This window comes from Schistocerca piceifrons, chromosome 2 (assembly GCF_021461385.2).
Source record: "Schistocerca piceifrons isolate TAMUIC-IGC-003096 chromosome 2, iqSchPice1.1, whole genome shotgun sequence".
Lineage (NCBI taxonomy): Eukaryota > Metazoa > Arthropoda > Insecta > Orthoptera > Acrididae > Schistocerca > Schistocerca piceifrons.
The window spans coordinates 339,251,690-339,272,332 of NC_060139.1; the positions used below are offsets into that span (position 1 = coordinate 339,251,690).

General features: G+C 39.5%; 1 protein-coding gene across 5 annotated transcripts in view; it reads left to right on the top strand.

The window, feature by feature from the left end:
- LOC124775093 (atypical protein kinase C) overlaps positions 1-20,643 on the top strand; it is a 759,938-nt gene that overhangs the window by 575,529 nt on the left and 163,766 nt on the right. For all 5 annotated transcript variants that reach the window (XM_047249906.1, XM_047249905.1, XM_047249907.1 and 2 more), the window contains 3 exons: positions 3,580-3,755; positions 5,707-5,941; positions 10,592-10,772. In XM_047249906.1, coding sequence (XP_047105862.1) covers positions 3,580-3,755; positions 5,707-5,941; positions 10,592-10,772 — 592 coding nt within the window. The remainder of the gene's footprint in view (positions 1-3,579; positions 3,756-5,706; positions 5,942-10,591; positions 10,773-20,643) is intronic.

Sequence of the window (20,643 nt, forward strand, 5' to 3'; positions counted from 1 at the left end):
ATCTGCTTTTTCGGATCGCTAGACAAAAATTCAAGCAAATCATATTGATGGGTTTTATTACAAAAAAATTAAATGACAATACTTAACTTTGACTTGTACATAGAAGTGTCGCAAGCAATGGGCAATATACAAAATGATAAAGTTTCTTCAGTATAAATAATTCGTAAGTCACTGCTGTACAAAACACTAGTCTTCAAGCTGCTGTAGAACTAGACAATGACCAGTCGGGTTCAGCGCTTATGTCCTCTTTGCATAGAGGCTGCTGCTGTTGCGTTGTCCTCCTGGAGGGGGGTCGGTCAGTGTGCAATTGGCTGACGTCTTTTCACAGCCCTCTCTGTTCTGTCATTCCAGACTGGCATGCCGGTGCTTGACTTTATGCCATAACAACTGCAACTGCATGCTTAATATTCTCGGTATTTTCATTTCTAAATTTCAAATGTTTCATGTTTTGTGTGCTCAAACCCTGGCGTTCATGAATTCTCTTGAGGAAACAGCAATGTTGTCATGACCTCAGGGATCACTCACTGTATTTGTCATATTAAGAAAATATGCATTTGAAGTGATATAGCACACACAACCACTAAGCTGCATTTTATACTTTAGCCTGTTAAAACTGCTTGTATACCCTTGCCTGTTTTTCTTCTTGGTTCATGTTTGAATCAGATCTGGGTGCACCAACTTACTTTATTTCCACCCTAACCATATGTTCCAGAATTTTACTTGATAAATTACACACTGTATTCATATTGTGTTGTTTTCAAAACTCACAAAATAGAAAACTCGGTAAACTTGTGCATAATACACTCAGAGAAACAAACTTGCTAATAATGGACATTACCCACTGTAAGCAAGCAAGTAAACTAAAGTAACAGTATGTATTTTGCACACAGATTATATTTTGTGCACTTTTCCTTCAAAGTGATATGTATGCTACCATACCCAAGTGCACTCTGGCAGAACATTTGCAAACATATTCCAACTGTAGACTGAATAACCAATGGCAGAAAGGAAAAAAAACTGTCTAAAACACTATCAAAACAATAATAGTATTATTGTTTTGATAGTGTTTTTACTGACAATGAAAGCTTAATAGAGTTATACAGAAACAGGGGTTCTATAGTGAAGTTTCACCAACTCTGTTCATTTCCTTTTGATGTAAGCAGTGGAATGTGAAAATAGTGTGCAGATTGGCAGGACACCCTTAGACTGAAACACCAGGGCCTTCAGGATGCCCCTAAGGACTGTATTTCAGGGAAGCCATGCCCCCAAACTGCTGCTACATAGAGCTAAGTGGCATTCCAAGGCACAGCCTGAAGACTAACTACTATGTGTTCAAGAAGCATCGCTTGGTATCGCATATTAATGGTTCCAAAAATGTTGAAATGTGTTATTTAAATCAACTTGGGGAGTATGTGAAATGCATTCTGATAATTTCAATTCTGCAATACATTATTGAGAAATTTATTTTAATATATATTTTAGGGTGGCTCCACCTCAGAGTCTTTAATTAAGAGCTGCACGTGTTTGAAAATTATGTTGTGTTCATCTTAATTACAGTTTGTTACGCACCCATACATTTATGAATCCATACAAGAAATTTTGTGTCATAATGAAACCATCATTTTAGTTACTTTTAAGAAGTGTCATATATTTAATTTATTTCTTTTTTTCCTGAATTTTATAATTTACTGTAACCAGTGAGTTGGCACGCGAGGAATGTCAGCAGCTTTGTGCAAAGAGATTATATTGTTTCACACTTATGGAGTAACTTACTAATTTGTAAATGCTGAGAGAATATAAGCTGATAAAATTTTATCTGAGTAATGATAACACATCAGAAATGTGTGTCATTGTAGAACACAGAGTAACAAATAAATTTTATGGGTTCCTGTGCTCTCCCTCTCTCTCTCTCTCTCTCTCTCTCTCTCTCTCTCTCTCTCTCTCTCTCTCTCTCTCTGATGCATGATTCTGATTGGCTAGCATTAATTTAATCAGCTTCTCTATTTTGTCTTTACATTTTCTTTCTATACTTACTTTTAAGCAGTGGAAATTTAAGATGTAAATTTTGAGACTTAGTTTAATCTTCTGATGTTATTGTTGGAATGACAATAACTTGCAGGTTTTTGAAAGCTACATAATTTGAGCGTATTCAGTTTGCTTTGAATGTGTAATAATCTTTGATGAGACTGCTGTTTTGTAATTACAGAATGAAGATTGGAGATAACAGAAATGCAGCAAGCAGAATAAAAGCATTTATTTAGCAGTTACCAGGAGTGGAACTCATTCGTTCTTGTATTTGTATGTCATCTAGAATTTCTAGCTCACTTTGATTTCTTCACAATTTTTACTTCTCCCCGACTATATTCTATACCGCTCATATCAGCTTTTAGAGTAGAGGGAAGAAATGCTGCTTCAAAAACTGGAAGTTCACTATTCTTTCTTTCTTTATGTTGTACTTCAGCTATGGTACAGTTTGAACATTTTAAGAAGTTTAGGTACATGTTTTGTTCTGACAAGGGGAGCCCACGACATTAGAATTATGGATTTACTTCAAACTTTGTACACTTTTAGTAGTCCATTAGGACAAGATAATGTGCAAGTAGTAAGTAAATAAGTAAGTACTTAAGCAGTTTCAAGAACATCACAAGAGTAGTTCTGCACACTGAGTATGAGCCAGTGTGTTGCTGCTTTGAGAAGGCAATGGTCAAGAGGTTAGTGACAGACCTCCATAATTAGTGGATCACTGGATTGAGTCCTGCTCTTACTTTTTTCCCATTTATGTTTCTCAACATTGGTCATATTGGTTCATATATGGAATTTGAAAAGTAATATAATGAGAAAATATGTGTATTTATGTTAACTTCTATTTATTTCCAGAGTTATTTGGCTGTTTACTAATTTTAAATATTACAACGTAACTGCTGACAAGTAAAAGACAGAATGTTTGAAGTTTTCCAAAAAATCCATGACTGTTGTGATATACAAAATCCTCTCTACCTGCAGCCAATATGCATGGAACTGCTTTGCACCTGGGCACCTAGGCCTGCAGAAACAGAAACAGGCCCCCTTCAGCAGCTGACTTGTGTAATGATGAGACCTTGCTAATATAGCAAGGATGAATGGTGTACATGTAAATTTTTTGAAAATCACGAAATATACATTTTTACTGCAAAAATGCATGTGTCTCAATGTTCATTGACTACTGCAGTTAATGAATGTCGTAAAGATCCAATGCATAATGCTGCTGCAAAACATCTCTGACACTAACCACTTGATCACCACCATCTTGTGCTCAAGTGTCAGTCCACTGGTACATCCTCTCCACTCAAATCTTCCCTTGTGATTTTCTTCAAATTGCCTAAATAGAATGCCTTACTACTTGCACATTACGTTGTCCTAATGGACTAATAAAAGTGTACAAAGTTTCAAGTAAATTCCCGATCTGAACATGGTGGCCTCTCCTTATAAGTCTTTAGACTATGGTTTCTCCAGTATGATGCATTAATTTCAAAACTTTTGTATACATGCTTGATTACATGTCCAGTTCCATGATTTAATTAACTATTGTGTGTTTTGCAGCTGATGAGGAGTCTCTGGAGCCAGGATCACAAAGACAGTACTCCCTTAATGATTTCGAGCTGATTCGTGTTATTGGTCGTGGGAGCTACGCCAAAGTTCTTATGGTTGAACTGAAGAAGACACGTCGTATATATGCTATGAAGGTTATTAAGAAGGCACTCGTCACTGATGATGAGGTATGCAGTGCTCAAGGTGTTCACATGCAACTCAACTCTGTCTTCCTGTAACATCACATAGTCTTTTATTCCAATGTATGTGTGAGAGGTAAAACCAACAGTGAAAATGACATAGGCTGGCACTCACCTATAGAAGACGGATGTGTGGCACATAGACTTATGTAACAGAAAAAGTACACATATTCACAAACAAAATCACAGTTCCTGTCACTCTGGTTGTAACGTCCTTGATCAGCAGCATCCTCCAGCCCTGCTGCATTGTGACCATGGAACACTAACTTTCCCAGCATCCCCCTGATACCAAACCCACACCATCTTTCATAATCCCCATGACCAACCACATGCTGACCTACGGTTATTTCACTTTTCGAGGCCAAATCTATAAATAATTCTGTGGTACTCTCATGGGTCCTTGCATGACACCATTCTATGCTGACTTACGTTTGGACCATCTGGTGGAATCCCTCCTATCCAGTCAACACCTAAAACCCATTGTCTGGTTCAGATTCATTAATGAGATTGTCATAATCTGGATACATGGAAAAGACAACCTTTCTTTTTGCATGCATAACCTCAACACCTATTCCCAAGTGTGTCCCAACTAGTTCTTCTGAATTCAATGAGCCACCTTCCCGCATGTCAGTCTCCACCTCTTCCAGCTCTCATATAGTTCCATAAATACATGTCTTCGTATCAAGCTCACCAACAGCACGACTGTTTCGAAAACTGTCACCTGTTCCATGTGCAAAATGTCACATGCTTTATGCCTTCCATCAGTGGTATGAATTACATTTGTAGAGTTTTTTAATAAAATGTCAAGTAATAATTCAGTGGTTAATATTGGCCTGAGAACATAATTTATTCTCCTTCTAATGGCCGTATTAAGATAGAAAGTATTAAACACTATGAACTCTGACATATTGTGTGATAATAGTGGAAAATAGTAAATCTGATGTGTTTAATACTTCATTATTTTTACTTATCAAATACTAATATCATTTGAAGTTGTTTTAGCAGAAGCATGCCAAATCACTACTCCTTCCATGTCCAATAATGTGCTGCCTTCTCCCACGACTTTTACTCCCTGACCCCTCCATGTGCATACAAAAAAAACGTAAGTATATATGTATGTCTGCCTCCCCCTCCCCATCTCCCTCTCCTCCTACCGAACAAGGATGAAGTGCCACAGGGCTTAGCACACTGGACTCGCATTTGGGAGGACGATGGTTCGAACCCGTGTCCAGTCATCCTGATTTAGGTTTTCCGTGATTTCCCTAAATCGCTTCAGGAAAATGCCGGAATGGTTCCTTTGAAGGGCATAGCCGTATTCCTTCCCCACCCTTCCCTAATGACCTTGCTATTTGCTCCTCTCCCCCGAACCAACCAACCAACAACCCAACCAGTCTATCCCTCTTTCTGCCTTATTTAGTCTTTCTGGCAGAACTCCTTTCATCCTGTTGTTCAGCTGCTGAGACATCTAGCTATTCACTTTTGCCTCGCATTACCTCACTACCCCCTCCTTGCCTAACGTGTCCTTCCCTACTCCCTCCCCTCATCCATCAGCCCAGGCAACTGCTCTCAGTAATCAGTAATCATTGTTGCAGCTAGTGCAGTAGTGTGCATTTGGGTGTTTTTGTGGTCGTGTGTGAATTTCGGTAATTTCTACTAGAGACAGATCTAGAGCTCAAAAGCTAGTGAACACTGTTTTCTTCTACACATGTCTGTGTGCCACACGTGAGTCTGCTTTAGGTGAATGGTTCCTTTCCCATACTTTGCATATTGTTCCATCCAGGAATTTCCATGTTTGCTCTCTACAGGTATACTTCTTGTCACTCATAAGTTATGCATTATATGTTAATGGTCATGTTCTACTTAGTAAGAGAATGATAATGAGAGTACGAACTTAGTCTTGCATCTCTCTTTACTTGAAGACTTAAAATCTTTCTTGCAGGATATTGACTGGGTGCAAACAGAGAAGCATGTGTTTGAAACAGCATCAAACCATCCCTTCTTGGTAGGCCTGCACTCGTGTTTCCAAACACCGAGTCGGTTGTTTTTTGTTATTGAGTTTGTACGTGGAGGTGACCTGATGTTCCACATGCAGAGGCAACGTCGCCTTCCAGAAGAACATGCTCGTTTCTATGCAGCAGAGATCAGTCTTGCTCTCAACTTCCTGCATGATAAAGGTATTGCACATTATAGACTTCACATTTTTGACTTAGCTAACATGTGACATATTGACAACAGCTGGTACTGTTATTCAATTTCATTGGTGATAATTATGAAGCCTTTTATTTTCCAGTTTACTTTCTTTATAAAATTTTAGTAATCTGACTGATAAATCTTGCACTGTGTTGATCACACAAAATTTGAGAGGTTTGTTAAAAAATGCGAATTTTTTTTGCAAAGAATTTTATTTATTCATCTACATCAATATTATACCCATTAAAAGAGTCCCTATTATTTTTTATACACCTGTAGCTGAGCATTGTCCAATCCCTGGAATACTTCTGAGGCCCAGATTTAGGAATAGCTTTTAAGTGTCACAACCAAGCCTTTTTAGTCTCATGTATGCATATAAAACATTGACTCTTTAAGTTTTCTTTCTTTTTTGCCAACAAAAAAGTCACATATGGCTGTCTGGCAACTGTGGGGGCTGGGGCATCATTACAGTATTGCTTTTGGCCAAAAATTAATGAATAAGTGCTTGAGTTTGAGCAGATGTATTATCATGATGCAAAAATTTGGTTTATTTTGCAACAAACCTGGGTATTCATCCACCCCCTAGATTGCTTGACACAGATGTGTATCTTATCTTCATTTAAATTCCCTGGCAAATTAAAACTATGTGCCGGACCAGGAATCGAACCCAACAGCTTTGCCTTTTGCAGGCAAGTGCTGTACTGACTGAGCTACCCATTCATGACTCAAAACCTGTTCTCACAGCTATACTTCTGCCAGTTTCTCATCTTGTACTTTCTAAACTTAATGAAGATTTTTTGTGAACTTTGCAGGTCTAGCTGTCCTGGAAGTAAGGATATTGTTCATACACGTGGCTTAACCACAACCTGGTCATGTGTCCAGAATGAATTTTCGACTTTGCAGTGGAGTATGGGATGATATGAAACTCCCTGGCAGATTAAAAGCATTTGCTGGACCAGAATCCAGTTTTTTCTTGAACCTTGTGGCAAGAACTCAGGTCACTGAAGATCACAGTGACAATAACCTTCACATTTGTTCACATTTATTGAGGTTTTTTCGTTTTTGACAATCCAGAATGCTCCCTATAATGCTAATCAGCTCTGCTCACTGTGAAAATTGTGCCGAAGTTACAGTTTACTTTCGGCTTTCTAGGGGATGAAACAACCACTCAGTTCTTTGTCAATCTTAACATTATATCATGATTTGTTTAATGTAAGCAGGTGGTCGGGTCAAATAAAAATTATAGTTTAAAGACATACTTTACTTTGTTCTATTTTGAGTCCACATGCCAGCACTACTCTAACAGAAAAGATCCCAACAACATGTTGGGCCCCTGACCAGTTGTTTACTTCTGTCACATTCCTCACATGCAAAATCATCTCCTCCAAAATAACAATAATTTTCACAAGTTTCACACATTATGACATTGTAAGATATTGTTAAATAATTATTTTGCTGTTGTTAATGAAATGTAATTATTTCATTTTATTGCTAAGGAAAATTCTCCATAACATGTGGCACATGGATACAGTTATGCTCATATACCCATGTGGTGCATGAATACCATACCTAAGAGTACAGATTTCTGGTGAAACAACTGAGATGTGCAAATAATATCTTTGAGTCATTTTTACAGCATCTCTAGGATGCCATCTGTCACTGGCCACCAATGTTATCGTGACATTCCATTCCATTGGAAAGAGTTAGTCTTAGTTTCTGCTTCATGCACATAGTCATCATCTGTTATAGCATGTTTCAGTAGTTTGACATGTTGTTGACTTCATCTGACAACTCCTGAGCAACATACATTTGCTGTTGTTTTTGTTAAATTCAAAACTTTGGAACAAATTTTGGTGCTGCACATTTCATACCCAAAAATTCTGAAAGAATTTCTTGAATAAGCCAGTTCATGTGCTAACAGAATCAGTAAATTCTCCGATTGTGATTGGTGATCGTTCATATTTGATTGTTTCACTTTTTCCATGGTTTCATCAGTTGATGATGTGCTAGAGCATGCATGGTGATAATTTTTAATACTTTCATGACGTTCTTGAAACACTTATACCACTCAAAAATTCTTCTTTTACTCACAACATTTTCACTGAAATCTGCATTTTATTGCAATCCCATTGCAAAATATAGTTCAAATTCTCTTAATCACTTTTATATAAAAACACAATCACTGATACTACCAAATCATATAATTCTTTTTGGCAGCAGACTGACTAAATATCCAATATGGTCGACACTGCTCTGAAACTTTTTAAACATGTTTACAAACACAACAAAGGAAAAAATCATGTGAATTGAAACTTATGTATAGACTAATTATTTAGTTAGTTTATACTAGAGGCAGTTGCCAGATTTTTTCAAGTTTAGGAACTGATGAGATTCAGGTATAGGAGCATTGAGAGAAATCGCAAAGAAATTCATGTATTATCTAAGAGATGCAACAAGACTAAGGAATGTGTTGCATAAAAGTTGTCAGCTAGCACTTAAATAGTAGCTGCTATCTACTTTAGTGTCTGAGGAATGCATTATCATTTTAACAGAGGATCATTGTTTGACCCAAATACCACCATACATAAAACTACTTCATTCCTGCTGACTATTTCATCTTTGCTCTTCCAGAAATGGCAAATAATTGAGAAAATAAACAACAATGAACTGTCAGCATATTGTTTACAGTGCTCTTGGGAATGCTACCAGATGGTTATATCACTCCCAAGTGATATTTTAAGAGGAAAACTGCTAGCTAATCTGAATGCAGACTACAGGGTGTCCAGCACAGGTGCCCTGATTTCAAAATTGAATGACTCGAGAACTAAGATAGATAGATGATTGCAACAAATAGTGTGTTTATTGGGAAAGCTGTAAAAAAATTTATACAAATGGCTTGAAACAGTTTGAAAAGTCACTAACAGCTGGCATTGTAATCACAGTATGTAGTGCCTATAGGCTAAAGAGTGCACCACAGCTCGGAACGATCAGTTCTACTGTTGAAATATGAAAGGAGGTTAGTGTACTGAGCCAAGAGGTTGAAATCATGTGTTTTTATGGTATTGGAATACCATAGGTTAGAACACAATCCTTTGCCAACAAGGCACAGTTTTCAAACATGATTTAATGTTACAAAAGGAACTGATGTGAAAACCATTTGCAAATTCTTCACCAAATCTTAGTTTTTGAGAAATTTAATTTCAAAGTGAGGGGTTCTGTTGCTGGACATCCTTTACCTGTGATGTCACACAGGCAATAAGGTAAGTGCCAGGGCATATGCATTCAATAGACATCACCTAATCTGTTATCAAAGACAAGTCCAATCATTATCACCATAATAGTAGGAATTGTTAAGTAGATGCCCTCAAGTGTTTGTAAGACCATTCATTAATGTTAATAGTGTGTTAGATCCCATGTGAAGAGGGTGAAAAAAAAGTCATTCTCTCATAAGTCGGCTACATGGGTGCTGTAAGTTATTTATCGCCTTCAAAATTCTGTGCCTCTCACTTACAGTACATCATCTAAATCTCAGTGTTGTAATAAACTGTGAAGCAAAATAGCCAATAAAGATACAACACACTGCTCTCATAAATTTTGTAAGACATACTAACTATGGGTAATAAGTAACATTAGCACATTATACAGGTTGATTGTAATTTAACTATCACTGCTTGGGAGAGCTCTCATTAAATACAAGTGATCTTAGGGCAGTGAAACTTTATGAAAACATTTGTAAGGGTACTTGGAAGAGCAATAGTGAATAAACCATTGAAAGATGCACATTTTAATTTCCACATGAGAGGGTAACACCATTTGTTAATTGAACACCATGTTTATGCTCCACGTTGCAAACATTGTTCACTGTGATGACTGAATGCGTTCACAACTGCTTGGAACTGCACTAGAGATACAATTTCACATTTGTTTGCAGCACTTTTTGAACAATGGACCACCCAGCTGTCATGACACAGCTGGTGCACTGCTTGAATATCCCATGTTGCATCCAGAATTTTCAGCCAGGCCAACAGTAACGTTTTCAACAGTCTGTGGCACAATTGGCCGTCTGCCTCTCCCAGGAGCAATTCTCAAAGTACTAGTTAATTCAGACTTGCGAATCTTGTTCTTCAACCGTGGTGCAGAAAGAGGAGCAACACTATTATTGTTGTTTTGATAAAACAGCTTTACAAGTACAACCCTGTTCCCTTTGTCCAGAACGTATTGACTGTTTGCAACTGTAATGCACACTGAAGCTTGTGTTTCAACACTATGTCACTATACCAGCAGTGGTGCTTAATAGTAAGTCATGATGCTGACACTTCTAACAACACAAATTGTGCAGCAAACAGTCAGAACGTCATTCATAGTGTGAGTGGCTTGAGTAACAAAAGTTTATTTATTACCATCCTGTACATAGTCACATCAGCAATGTTGCATCTCTTTGCCAAGAGACTGTGTAATTGTTTCTCACACTTAATTTTACATTGAATTTTTGTGTTTTTTGTTTCAAACTTGTAGCTTGAAGAATTGTATGCAGATGCTAACTTTCATTTTTAAGAAACAAAATATAGCATTTTATTTTATAAATCTGGGCAGTAAAAATGTTTTGATTTCTTTTTCAACTTGTGTGTTTACAGGCATAATTTATCGTGATCTGAAACTTGATAATGTGCTCCTTGATCACGAAGGCCATATCAAATTGACTGATTATGGTATGTGCAAGGAAGGTATCAGACCTGGTGATACCACTTCAACATTCTGTGGAACACCAAATTACATCGCTCCAGAAATCCTCCGTGGAGAGGATTATGGCTTCAGGTATCAAGCAATCATAGACTCAGAAATGAAGCCTCTCTCTCTCTCTCTCTCTCTCTCTCTCTCTCTCTCTCTCTCTCTCTCTCTCTCCCCCCCCCCCCCCCTCCCCCTCCCTCCCTCCCTCCCTCCCTCCCTGTGTGTGTGTGTGTGTGTGTGTGTGTGTGTGTGTGTGTGTGTGTGTGTGTTTTATGCAACTGTTCTTTCTTAGATGAGAGATTTTCTTTTCTTTTTACAAAATTCTTTTTCTGTTACTGATCCAGTTGATGGCAGTCTCTCATAAATCATCAGTAGCATTCTTCTCGTTCTATCATTGACTTATTGTGATTATAGATAAGTAGGTTTTACTGTGGGCTCAAAATCAATATGTTATACTTCAATAATGTTCTATTCACAAATATAAAATTTATCTTATTTAATACACATTGTATTTACTGATCCTATGAATGATTGAGTGTTATGTAAAATGACAGATTTGAGATCACGCCAATTAGAGCATGTACACCTTCCATCCAAAAAGTCCTGAGACTGATTTTATTCTTGGTGTGCAAGTCGTGTTACCACATTGACTATAGTGGCAGCTTGAACTAACAACTGTAAACAACATATGTGTATTTCAGCAGCCACTTCTGAGCAGGTAGCATTAAGGGCCATACTGCTCTGGGATGCCATGGCAGCTCTGCTGGCTGCTCTGCTGACAGTGCTCTGGTCTGGTAGTACAGGACGCCAGCATCTACATCCATACTCCGCAAGCCACCTGACGGTGTGTGGCGGAGGGTACCTTGAGTACCTCTGTCAGTTCTCCCTTCTATTCCAGTCTCGTATTGTTCGTGGAAAGAAGGATTGTCGGTATGCCTCTGTGTGGACTCTAATCCCTCTGATTTTATCCTCATGGTCTCTTCGCGCGAGATGTACGTAGGAGGGAGCAATATACTGCTTGACTCCTCGGTGAAGGTATGTTCTCGAAACTTCAACAAAAGCCCGTACCGCGCTACTGAGCATCTCTCCTGCAGAGTCTTCCATCTATCATCTCTGTAACGCTTTCGCGATTACTAAATGATCCTGTAACAAAGCGCGCTGCTCTCCGTTGGATCTTCTCTCTCTCTTCTATCAACCCTATCTGGAATGGATCCCACACTGCTGAGCAGTATTCAAGCAGTGGGCGAACAAGCATACTGTAACCTACCTCCTTTGTTTTTGGATTGCATTTCCTTAGGATTCTTCCAATGAATCTCAGTCTGGCATTTGCTTGACTGATGATCAACTTTATGTGATCATTCCATTTTAAATCACTCCTAATGCGTACTCCCGGATAATTTACGGAATTAACTGCTTCCAGTTTCTGACCTGCTATAATGTAGTTAAATGATAAGGGATCTTTCTTTTATGTATTCGCAGCACATTAAACTTGTCTACAGTGAGCTTCAATTGCCATTCCCTGCACCATGTGTCAATTCACTGCATATCCTCCTGCATTTCAGTACAATTTTCCATTGTTACAATCTCTCGATATACCACAGCGTCATTCACAAAAAGCCTCAGTGAACTTCCGATGTCATCCACAAGGTCATTTATGTATATTGTGAATAGCAACAGTCCTACAACACTCCCCTCCGGCACACCTGAAATCACTCTTACTGAGGAAGACTTCTCTCCATTGAGAATGACATGCTGCGTTCTGTTATTTACGAACTCCTCAATCCAATCACACAATTGGTCTGATAGTCCATGTGCTCTTTCTTTGTTCATTAAACAACTGGGGGGAACTGTTTTGAAAGCCTTGCGGAAGTCAAGAAACATGGCATCTACCTGGGAACCCGTTTCTCTGACCCTCCGAGTCTCATGGACAAATAGCGTGAGCTGGGCTTCACACGATCGTCTTTTACGAGACCCATGCTGATTCCTACAGAGTAGATTTCTAGTCTCCAGAAAAGTCATTATACTCGAACATAATACATGTTCCAAAATTCTACAACTGATCGACGTTAGAGGTATAGGTCTATAGTTCTGTACATCTGTTCGACATCCCTTCTTGAAAATGGGGATGACCTGTGCCCTTTTCCAATCCTTTGGAACGCTATGCTCTTCTAGAGACCTACAGTACACCGCTGCAAGAAGGGGGGCAAGTTCCTTCGCGTACTCTGTGTAAAATCGAACTGGTATCCCATCAGGTCCAGCGGCCTTTCCTCTTTTGAGCAATTTTAACTGTTTCTCTATCCCTCTGTCGTCTATTTCGATATCTACCATTTTGTCATCTGTGCGACAGTCTAGAGAAGGAACTACAGTGCAGTCTTCCTCTGTGAAATAGCTTTGGAGAAAGACATTTAGTATTTCAGCCTTTAGTCTGTCATCCTCTGTTTCAGTACCATTTTGGTCACAGAGTGTCTGGACATTTTGTTTTGATCCACCTACTGCTTTGACATTAGACCAAAATTTCTTATGATTTTCTGCCAAGTGAGTACATAGAACTTCACTTTCGAATTCATTGAATGCCTCTCGCATAGCCCTCCACACACTACATTTCGCTTCGTGTAATTTTTGTTTGTCTGCAAGGCTTTGGCTGTGTTTATGTTTGCTGTGAATATCCCTTTGCTTCTGCAGCAGTTTTCTAACTTGGTTGTTGTACCACGGTGGCTCTTTTCCATCTCTTACGATCTTGCTTGGCACATACTCATCTAATGCATATTGTATGATGGTTTTGAACTTTGTCCACTGATCCTCAATACTGTCTGTCCTTGAGACAAAACTTATGTGTTGAGGCATCAGGTACTCTGAAATCTGCTTTTTGTCACTTTTGCTAAACAGAAAAATCTTCCTACCTTTTTTAATATTTCTATTTACGGCTGAAATCATTGATGCAGTAACCGCTTTATGATCACTGATTCCCTGTTCTGCGTTAACTGTTTCAAATAGTTCAACCGAGCGAGGTGGCGCAGTGGTTACCACACTGGACTCGCATTCAGGGGGACGACGGTTCGATCCCATGTCTGGCCATTCTGATTTAGGTTTTCCGTGATTTCCCTAGATCACTTCAGGCAAATGCCGGGATGGTTCCTTCGAAAGGGCACAGCCACTTTCCTTCCCCATCCTTCCCTAATCCGAGCTTGTGCTTCATCTCTAATCACCTTGTTGTCGGCGGGACATTAAACACTAATCTCCTCCTCCTCCTCAAATAGTTCAGGTCTGTTTGTCACCAGATGGTGACATATATCTCCACAAGTCGGTTCTCTGTTTAACTGCTCAAGGTAGTTTTCAGATAAAGCACTGGATTCTTTGTCCCTGCCACCCGTTACGAAGGTTTGAGTCTCCCACTCTATATCTGGCAAATTAAAATCTCCACCCAGAACTATAACATGGTGGGGAAATCTACTCGAAATATTTTCCACATTATCCTTCAGGTGCTCAGCCACAACAGCTGCTGAGCCAGGGAACCTATAGAGACATCCAGTTACCATGTCTGAGCCTGCCAAATTATTTCACATTTCGGATCTCCGTCAATTTCCTTCGATACTATTGCACTTCTTATCGCTATAAACACGCCTCCCTTCACTGTCCAGCCTGTCTCTGTGGTATTCATTGCAATCTGAATTTAGAGCTGCCAGAGGAATGCCTTCAGCCTCCACTCAGTAGGAGAGCTACAGACTTTATGTGTAGGTTCAAAATAAAAAGGGAATCCAAAAAAAGAAGTTCTGGGTACATCTCTTCATTGCTGATCAAGATATTTATGGGCTATTTGACTCTTTATAAATATTTAAGAAATTACAGTGCTAAATTTTGCAGTATCCTGAGAATGTTACTCTGTTCATTTGACAAGGTAGTGGAGATCTCCCAAGATTAACTGACAAAAAAGGTCATTGTTTTAAGGAAAGTAATCTCACGAGACGAAAACATTTACATGATGTGTGTACTTAGTAGGTAATTATTCATTGTACGTAGTAATATTTACAGTTTGAGTTGTTATTGTAAAGTTTACATAGAAGAGTTTTTCAGTTTTTATTTGAAAAGCACATTATTATAAACTGAAGTTCAATTTACAAATGACTTAGACAGAAGTCAGAAATCTGTTTCCTTTGTTTACGCATCTTTTTTCTTAAAATAATGCTATCATGTCTGAATTCTATTGTGTCTGATGATGTGGCCCATTAGCATCACCTGTTGTAGCAGGAGATGTAGCTCAACTATTTCGGTCTGGAAGTAGGCTTTGAGGAAAACTTTCATAGCCCAGATAGTGAAAGCGCTTTGACTGTGATGTAATGCTCTTGTGTTGGAGTGGAGCGTCAGGAACAAGCTGTGAGGAAATTGAGGGTCGATAATTTCCATGATCTCCAGGAAGCCAGAGTTCAGAAAGAGCATTATTGTAAGCAGTTTGAATGTGGCTGTAACATGGAGAGGCTTATTCTTTGAACTGAGCTTCATTTATGACCCTCATAATTCCCAACACTTTTTTTAGCTCACGTGTTGAATAGTTCTGAGATGGAGTATCCTAAGTTGCAGAACTCCTCTGAATCTTACAGATAAAAGATTTGGTGTCAAAACTATCCATAGCGCTCAAGTGGGTGGTTAAAATTAGGCAGGTAGTTCTTGGCAGGTCTACAGGTGTCCTGGTACGAGTGCTGCCATAACTTGCTGGCAGGCCTGCCACATTCATGTAGATGCCAGATGTAGGAGGCTCCATTGCGTCCCGTGCTTATGTTTTACATTGCCAGCAGACCTGCTGTGGCATCCCAGTGTCTCAGGGCCCTAAGTAATGTAGGTGCCACCATATTGTATCAATATCGTTGTGTCACAAATCGGAATGGTGCAACATTTCTATGTCAGATGTTCAGGACATACTGTAGAACATTTTGAATAAGAGAAAAGTGTTTATGAAGTGTCCCAAACAAAAACAGTAATGCATAGATGCTTGTTATGACTTGATTGAAATGCAAAGCATCGACAGTTCTTTCTGAAAGAAAAAAAAAATCATCATGAGCAATGAGGCATAGTGTTAGCAATGAAAAATCTACCAAAAGAGAGACAGAGAGAGAGAGAGAGAGAGAGAGAGAGAGAGAGAGAGAGAGAGAGAGAGACAAGAATAAAAGAAAGAAAGAAAGTGCAGAAATTCGCATGAAGAGTCAACACTTTGACATCATAAGCAATATTCAGCCCTGTATGATGCGCCTGTTGAACAACGTCTCAAAGAAAGACTTTCTTGATGGGGTTGTATGAATATTTCATGTGTTGTACTCGAGTGAGGAGAGACTATGCAGAAAAAACACACACACACACACACACACACACACACACACACACACACACACACACACACACAAAATACTACTACTACTACTACTACTACTACTACTACTACTACTAAATTGTCCCATCTGACTACATTGTACAGCACTGGAGATTGGCTGGGGTAAGTGTTTTTTTTGGTTGTAGTTGGTGAGAGGAAAAAGAGGGTGTGGAGGGTAAAGGGGGAGGGAGGAGTTGAGAGAAGGATGATTGATGACTGGGAAGAAGAGACAGAATGTGGAAGAGATAGGAGTGGGACACTCCTCTTGTGCTGGCAGCAGACTCGCATGTGGCCTGCAGTGTAGTGGAGGAATGGAGAGGAAGACAGTGGGGGAAGAGAGATACGGGGAAGAGTAGTGAGTGAGTGAGCAAGTGAGTTAGTTGAGTGTATAAAGAGGGAAGTTCAGAGCATGGTGACAGGGATGGAGGAGGGTGTGGACAAGGATTAGGAGAAATTGAGAGGATGTAGGATCAAATATGTTGCAGGGGCAGTTCCCATCTACATAATTCTGTGTGGTTGCACAAAAGGCATGAGCTCGGAAACACACATTGGACCAGGTGGTCAGCTGGTCACTTCTACTCTTGAAACCAGTTTGGCAGTGGCAATTTTTTTGTGTGGACAGGTGGTTGGTGGCCATGTCCTCATAAAATGCTGTGCATAGTGCCTAAGTTACAGCAGAGGTGATAAGTGATGAGTAGCTTCTCATGTTACCCTGTCTCTAATAGGGCAGTGTATTCTTATTGTGCGACTGGAATAGAACGTGCTGGGTGGGTATAAAGGACAGGTTATGTACCTGGGTTTATCACAGGTATAAGACCTATGTGACAGAGATTTGAGAGTACGTAGGGCATAAGGATAGACCGAGGTATTTCGTAAACAAAGGAGGTGGAGGAACACCATTGTTGAAGATGTGAGGAGGATTGTGGGTTGGATGTTCCTCATTTTCAGGCATAATAAGGATGGACCGGGGTATTTCGTAAACAAAGGAGGTGGAGGAACACCATTGTTGAAGATGTGAGGAGGATGATGTTCCTCATTTTCAGGCATAATAAGAGGTAGTTGTAGCCCTTGTGAAAGGATGCAGTTCAGTTGTTCTAGTTTGGGGTAATTTTGGATAGTAAAGTGGGACTCCTTTGCAGTTGACACATAGGGTGGTCACAGTATTAGGGGCATCTGTGGATATGGCATTGGGGATGTGTTGGCAGAGTAGTTGGAGGCTAGTCTGTCAAGCCCTATGCAGATCTACAGTGTATAGAACACAGTATTGCTCATCACTGCAGGTGCTCCACCCCTGGTTGACCAGACTGTGTGGGAGAGACCTTTTAGTATGGAAGGGGTGACATAAATTGGAAGGCTTAAATTGACTTGGACAGGGATTTGTATTTATCCATTGGAAAGGTATAGTGACAATGTTCCGGAAGGTGACTAGTTGAGTTGAGGAAGCTCAGATGAAGCTATGGGAGAGAATTTATTGAAGTTGTGGAGGAATGAGAGGGAAGTGTCTTTGTTACGAATCCAGGCCATGAAGATATCACAGTGGATGTAAACCAGACAAGAGGGTTTGGATTTTGGGTGGCAGTGGAGGTTTCTTCTATGTGGCACATAGGGAGTTTGTACATGAAGGTGTCATGGATTCCCAAGATTGCTCCAAATTTGTTTGTTTTCTTCTCATGAAAGGAGTAGGAATCATCACTCAGGATGTTGTTGGTCAGGAGCATAAGGAATGAGGTTGTAGATCTGTATCAAATACAATTTTTCTATTCTTATTTCTGACAGTGTAAAATAGCCATGATGATAAATTTCACATACATTGCATGATCTAATAATAATTTGGCCCTGTACAATTTTAATATAGTGGTATCCGATACACGAGTGATGGAAATGTGTAATAACAAACACAAACTGAAAACAGGAGAACAAAGTGGTATTTTACTTTTGAAAGTCTGTTTTATGTCAGGAGGGGTAGTGTTTGGCAGCAACAAGGGCAGGGTCTTGGGGGATGTGCATGTGTAGGGTGGTGGCATCAATGGTGATGAATAGTTTCTCTGATAGTTATGGTGTGAGGAATGCTTGAAAGGGTTTGAAGAAAGTGGTCCATAAAAAATGGGTAGTTCAGTCATGAAAGGCAGCCCATGGAAGCCGTGTTTCAGATACAAATTCTGGTCAAGCACATAATTTTAATTAGAAAGAAAGTGTAATAACAACGTATTCCCAGTATTAAATTTTCATCCTTGAATAACAATATTTAATACTTACGCTGTTCAGCTTCTGTGCTAAAAATTCTGTGAAGACAATGAAAAAGTAGTTTGAAGTGGGAATGAAGGGCAAAGGGAAAATATTTAGATTTTAAGCTTTTAATGTGAGGCTGATCTACTGGCTTTAAGTGTGAAATTCCTAGAAAACTTATTAAATGAATTGTGGATACTAATTAATATATAATTACTGTGCACCCATTGGAAATAACAGAAAACAGTGAAGGGATACAAAAATAATAATTAATTTAAAACTGTCAGAAGTAGTAGTTAATTGAGTCATTGAGTTACCGCTGGGGAACACAGTGTGTATGTACTTCTTTAACTTAATGGAGCGAGTGATACCTATCGGTATTTCTGCAATTCAGAGAATGTTGAGTTTCACAGTATAGTCAATTGCTGTGAGTTTATTGTGTGTGTGTGTGTGTGTGTGTGTGTGTGTGTGTGTGTGTGTGTGTGTGTGTGTGTGTGTTGGAAATTAAGTTGAACAATAATGGAAATTCTGGGATGGAGCAGTATTTAAAATAAAAGAAAGGCAACCTCTCACCTATGGCAGATCGATGCATGGAGCACAGAAACACTTACCACAAAACAGCATTCACACTAGCTCTTTTTATGGGAGTAGTACACTCATTCACATAGACAACCACACAACTTCCAAAATAGAACCCTGTAATCACAGAAAGATTTATATTGACATTCAGTTATTGAAAGAAGGTGCCTGAACTGATGGTGGCGGGGAGGGGGGAGTAGAGGAGGACACAAGGAGGGGCTAGCTGGAAAGAGGCAGGTCTTCAGACTGATGATTCCGCGGTCACACAAGAAAGAAAAAGTACATAGGGTAGAGTATAAAAAATGTAGGAAGTGAGGGAGAAGGGGGGGGGGGGGGGAGAAAGGAGGGAAAAAAAACAGAAGTGGGAAGGGAGTGGTTTTGAAAACAGAAAATGAGTGCCCAAATTGAGGTGGGGAGGGGAGAGCAGTGGGACAAGGCAGTACATGATCAGGATGTAGGAGGAATGAGGTGACAGAAGAGAGAAAGGAAAAGGTAAGAGGAGGCAGTGGAACAGGTTAGTGTAGTTTAAGGCCAGGGGGATCATGAGAGTGCAAGGATATGCTGGGGAGAGAATTCCCATGTGCGTGGTTGTTTGTTTGTTTGTTTGGTTGGTTGGTTTGTTGATTTGGGGGATGGGACCAAACAGTGAGGTCATTGATCCCACTATACTCCATCCACCGAAACAAGAGACGTACTGTAAACACGGCAAGGCGTGTGACCACAGCGCTGCCGTTGAGGGGTGTACAAGGCAGGGGCCTTAGAAATTAAAAAATGAAAGTCGAGTTTTTTATAATTTGGCACCTGAACATGATCAAGTGATCCGAGAACTACCTTCAGACACCTTTTTTTACATTACATTAAAATTTATTGTCACTGAAAAAGAGAAATATTTAAGCTTTCGGAAAAGTTGTTTTTTCGCGTTACTCTATATTGATCACGCCGTATCTCCTAAACTGTGTGTCGCACAGCAAAATAATTTTATAATTGCCTTCAGTACTATATGTTGATGACGTCTGCAAATTTTCTGCCCATTAGAGTGTGTAATAGTGAAGTAATAAATTAAAATCTCACGTCTGATGCAGAACTTTTACCAAATCATCATACGAAATATAGTAAGCGACAAACTTTTCCCCTTTAAATTTTTTTTGTGGGGGTGTAAGCGAGAAAAGTTTCAGAAAGGTTTGAATTTAATTTTGTAGTTTGTTCGAATGTGATGGGTGCAACCGTTTGCCCTTTATGAGCGATGCATTGTGCGGTTCGCAGGCGCTGCGCTCAGTGTGGCCGTCTCAGTTGCAGGTGAGAGCTCGTTAGTGGGTGTTGTACAGCGGTGACTTCGAGATACCTTAATTTCATCTGTAAAGACGCTTGAAAGGCTAGTTGTTGATTATTAGGCTAAGTATATGTATTTATAGTCACGCTGAGCATTCACTGTTTATCCAATAGCATCGCATGGTTTCTTATTTTATATATTCACTTATTTCATTAGCATCACATACGGCTGTCCTCATCATGTCATCCACGGATTCAGCGAGCGAGGTCGACGTGTCAGTTCTGAGTCCACCAAAGAAGCGAGCAAAGAAGAAATCATTAAGTTCTTCTGAGAAGCACATGGTGCTTAATGTGTTTAAAACGGGACTGTTACATCCAGAGCAGTCGATGAGTGACATTGTTTCGAAAACAGCTGCAGCTACAGGTGTTGGATGTTCTTCAGTGTATTGTGTGATAAGTGAGTACAAGGCCACACAATCTTTGAAGTCTCCCAAGAAAGGAAAATTATGACAGAAACTTTCTGTA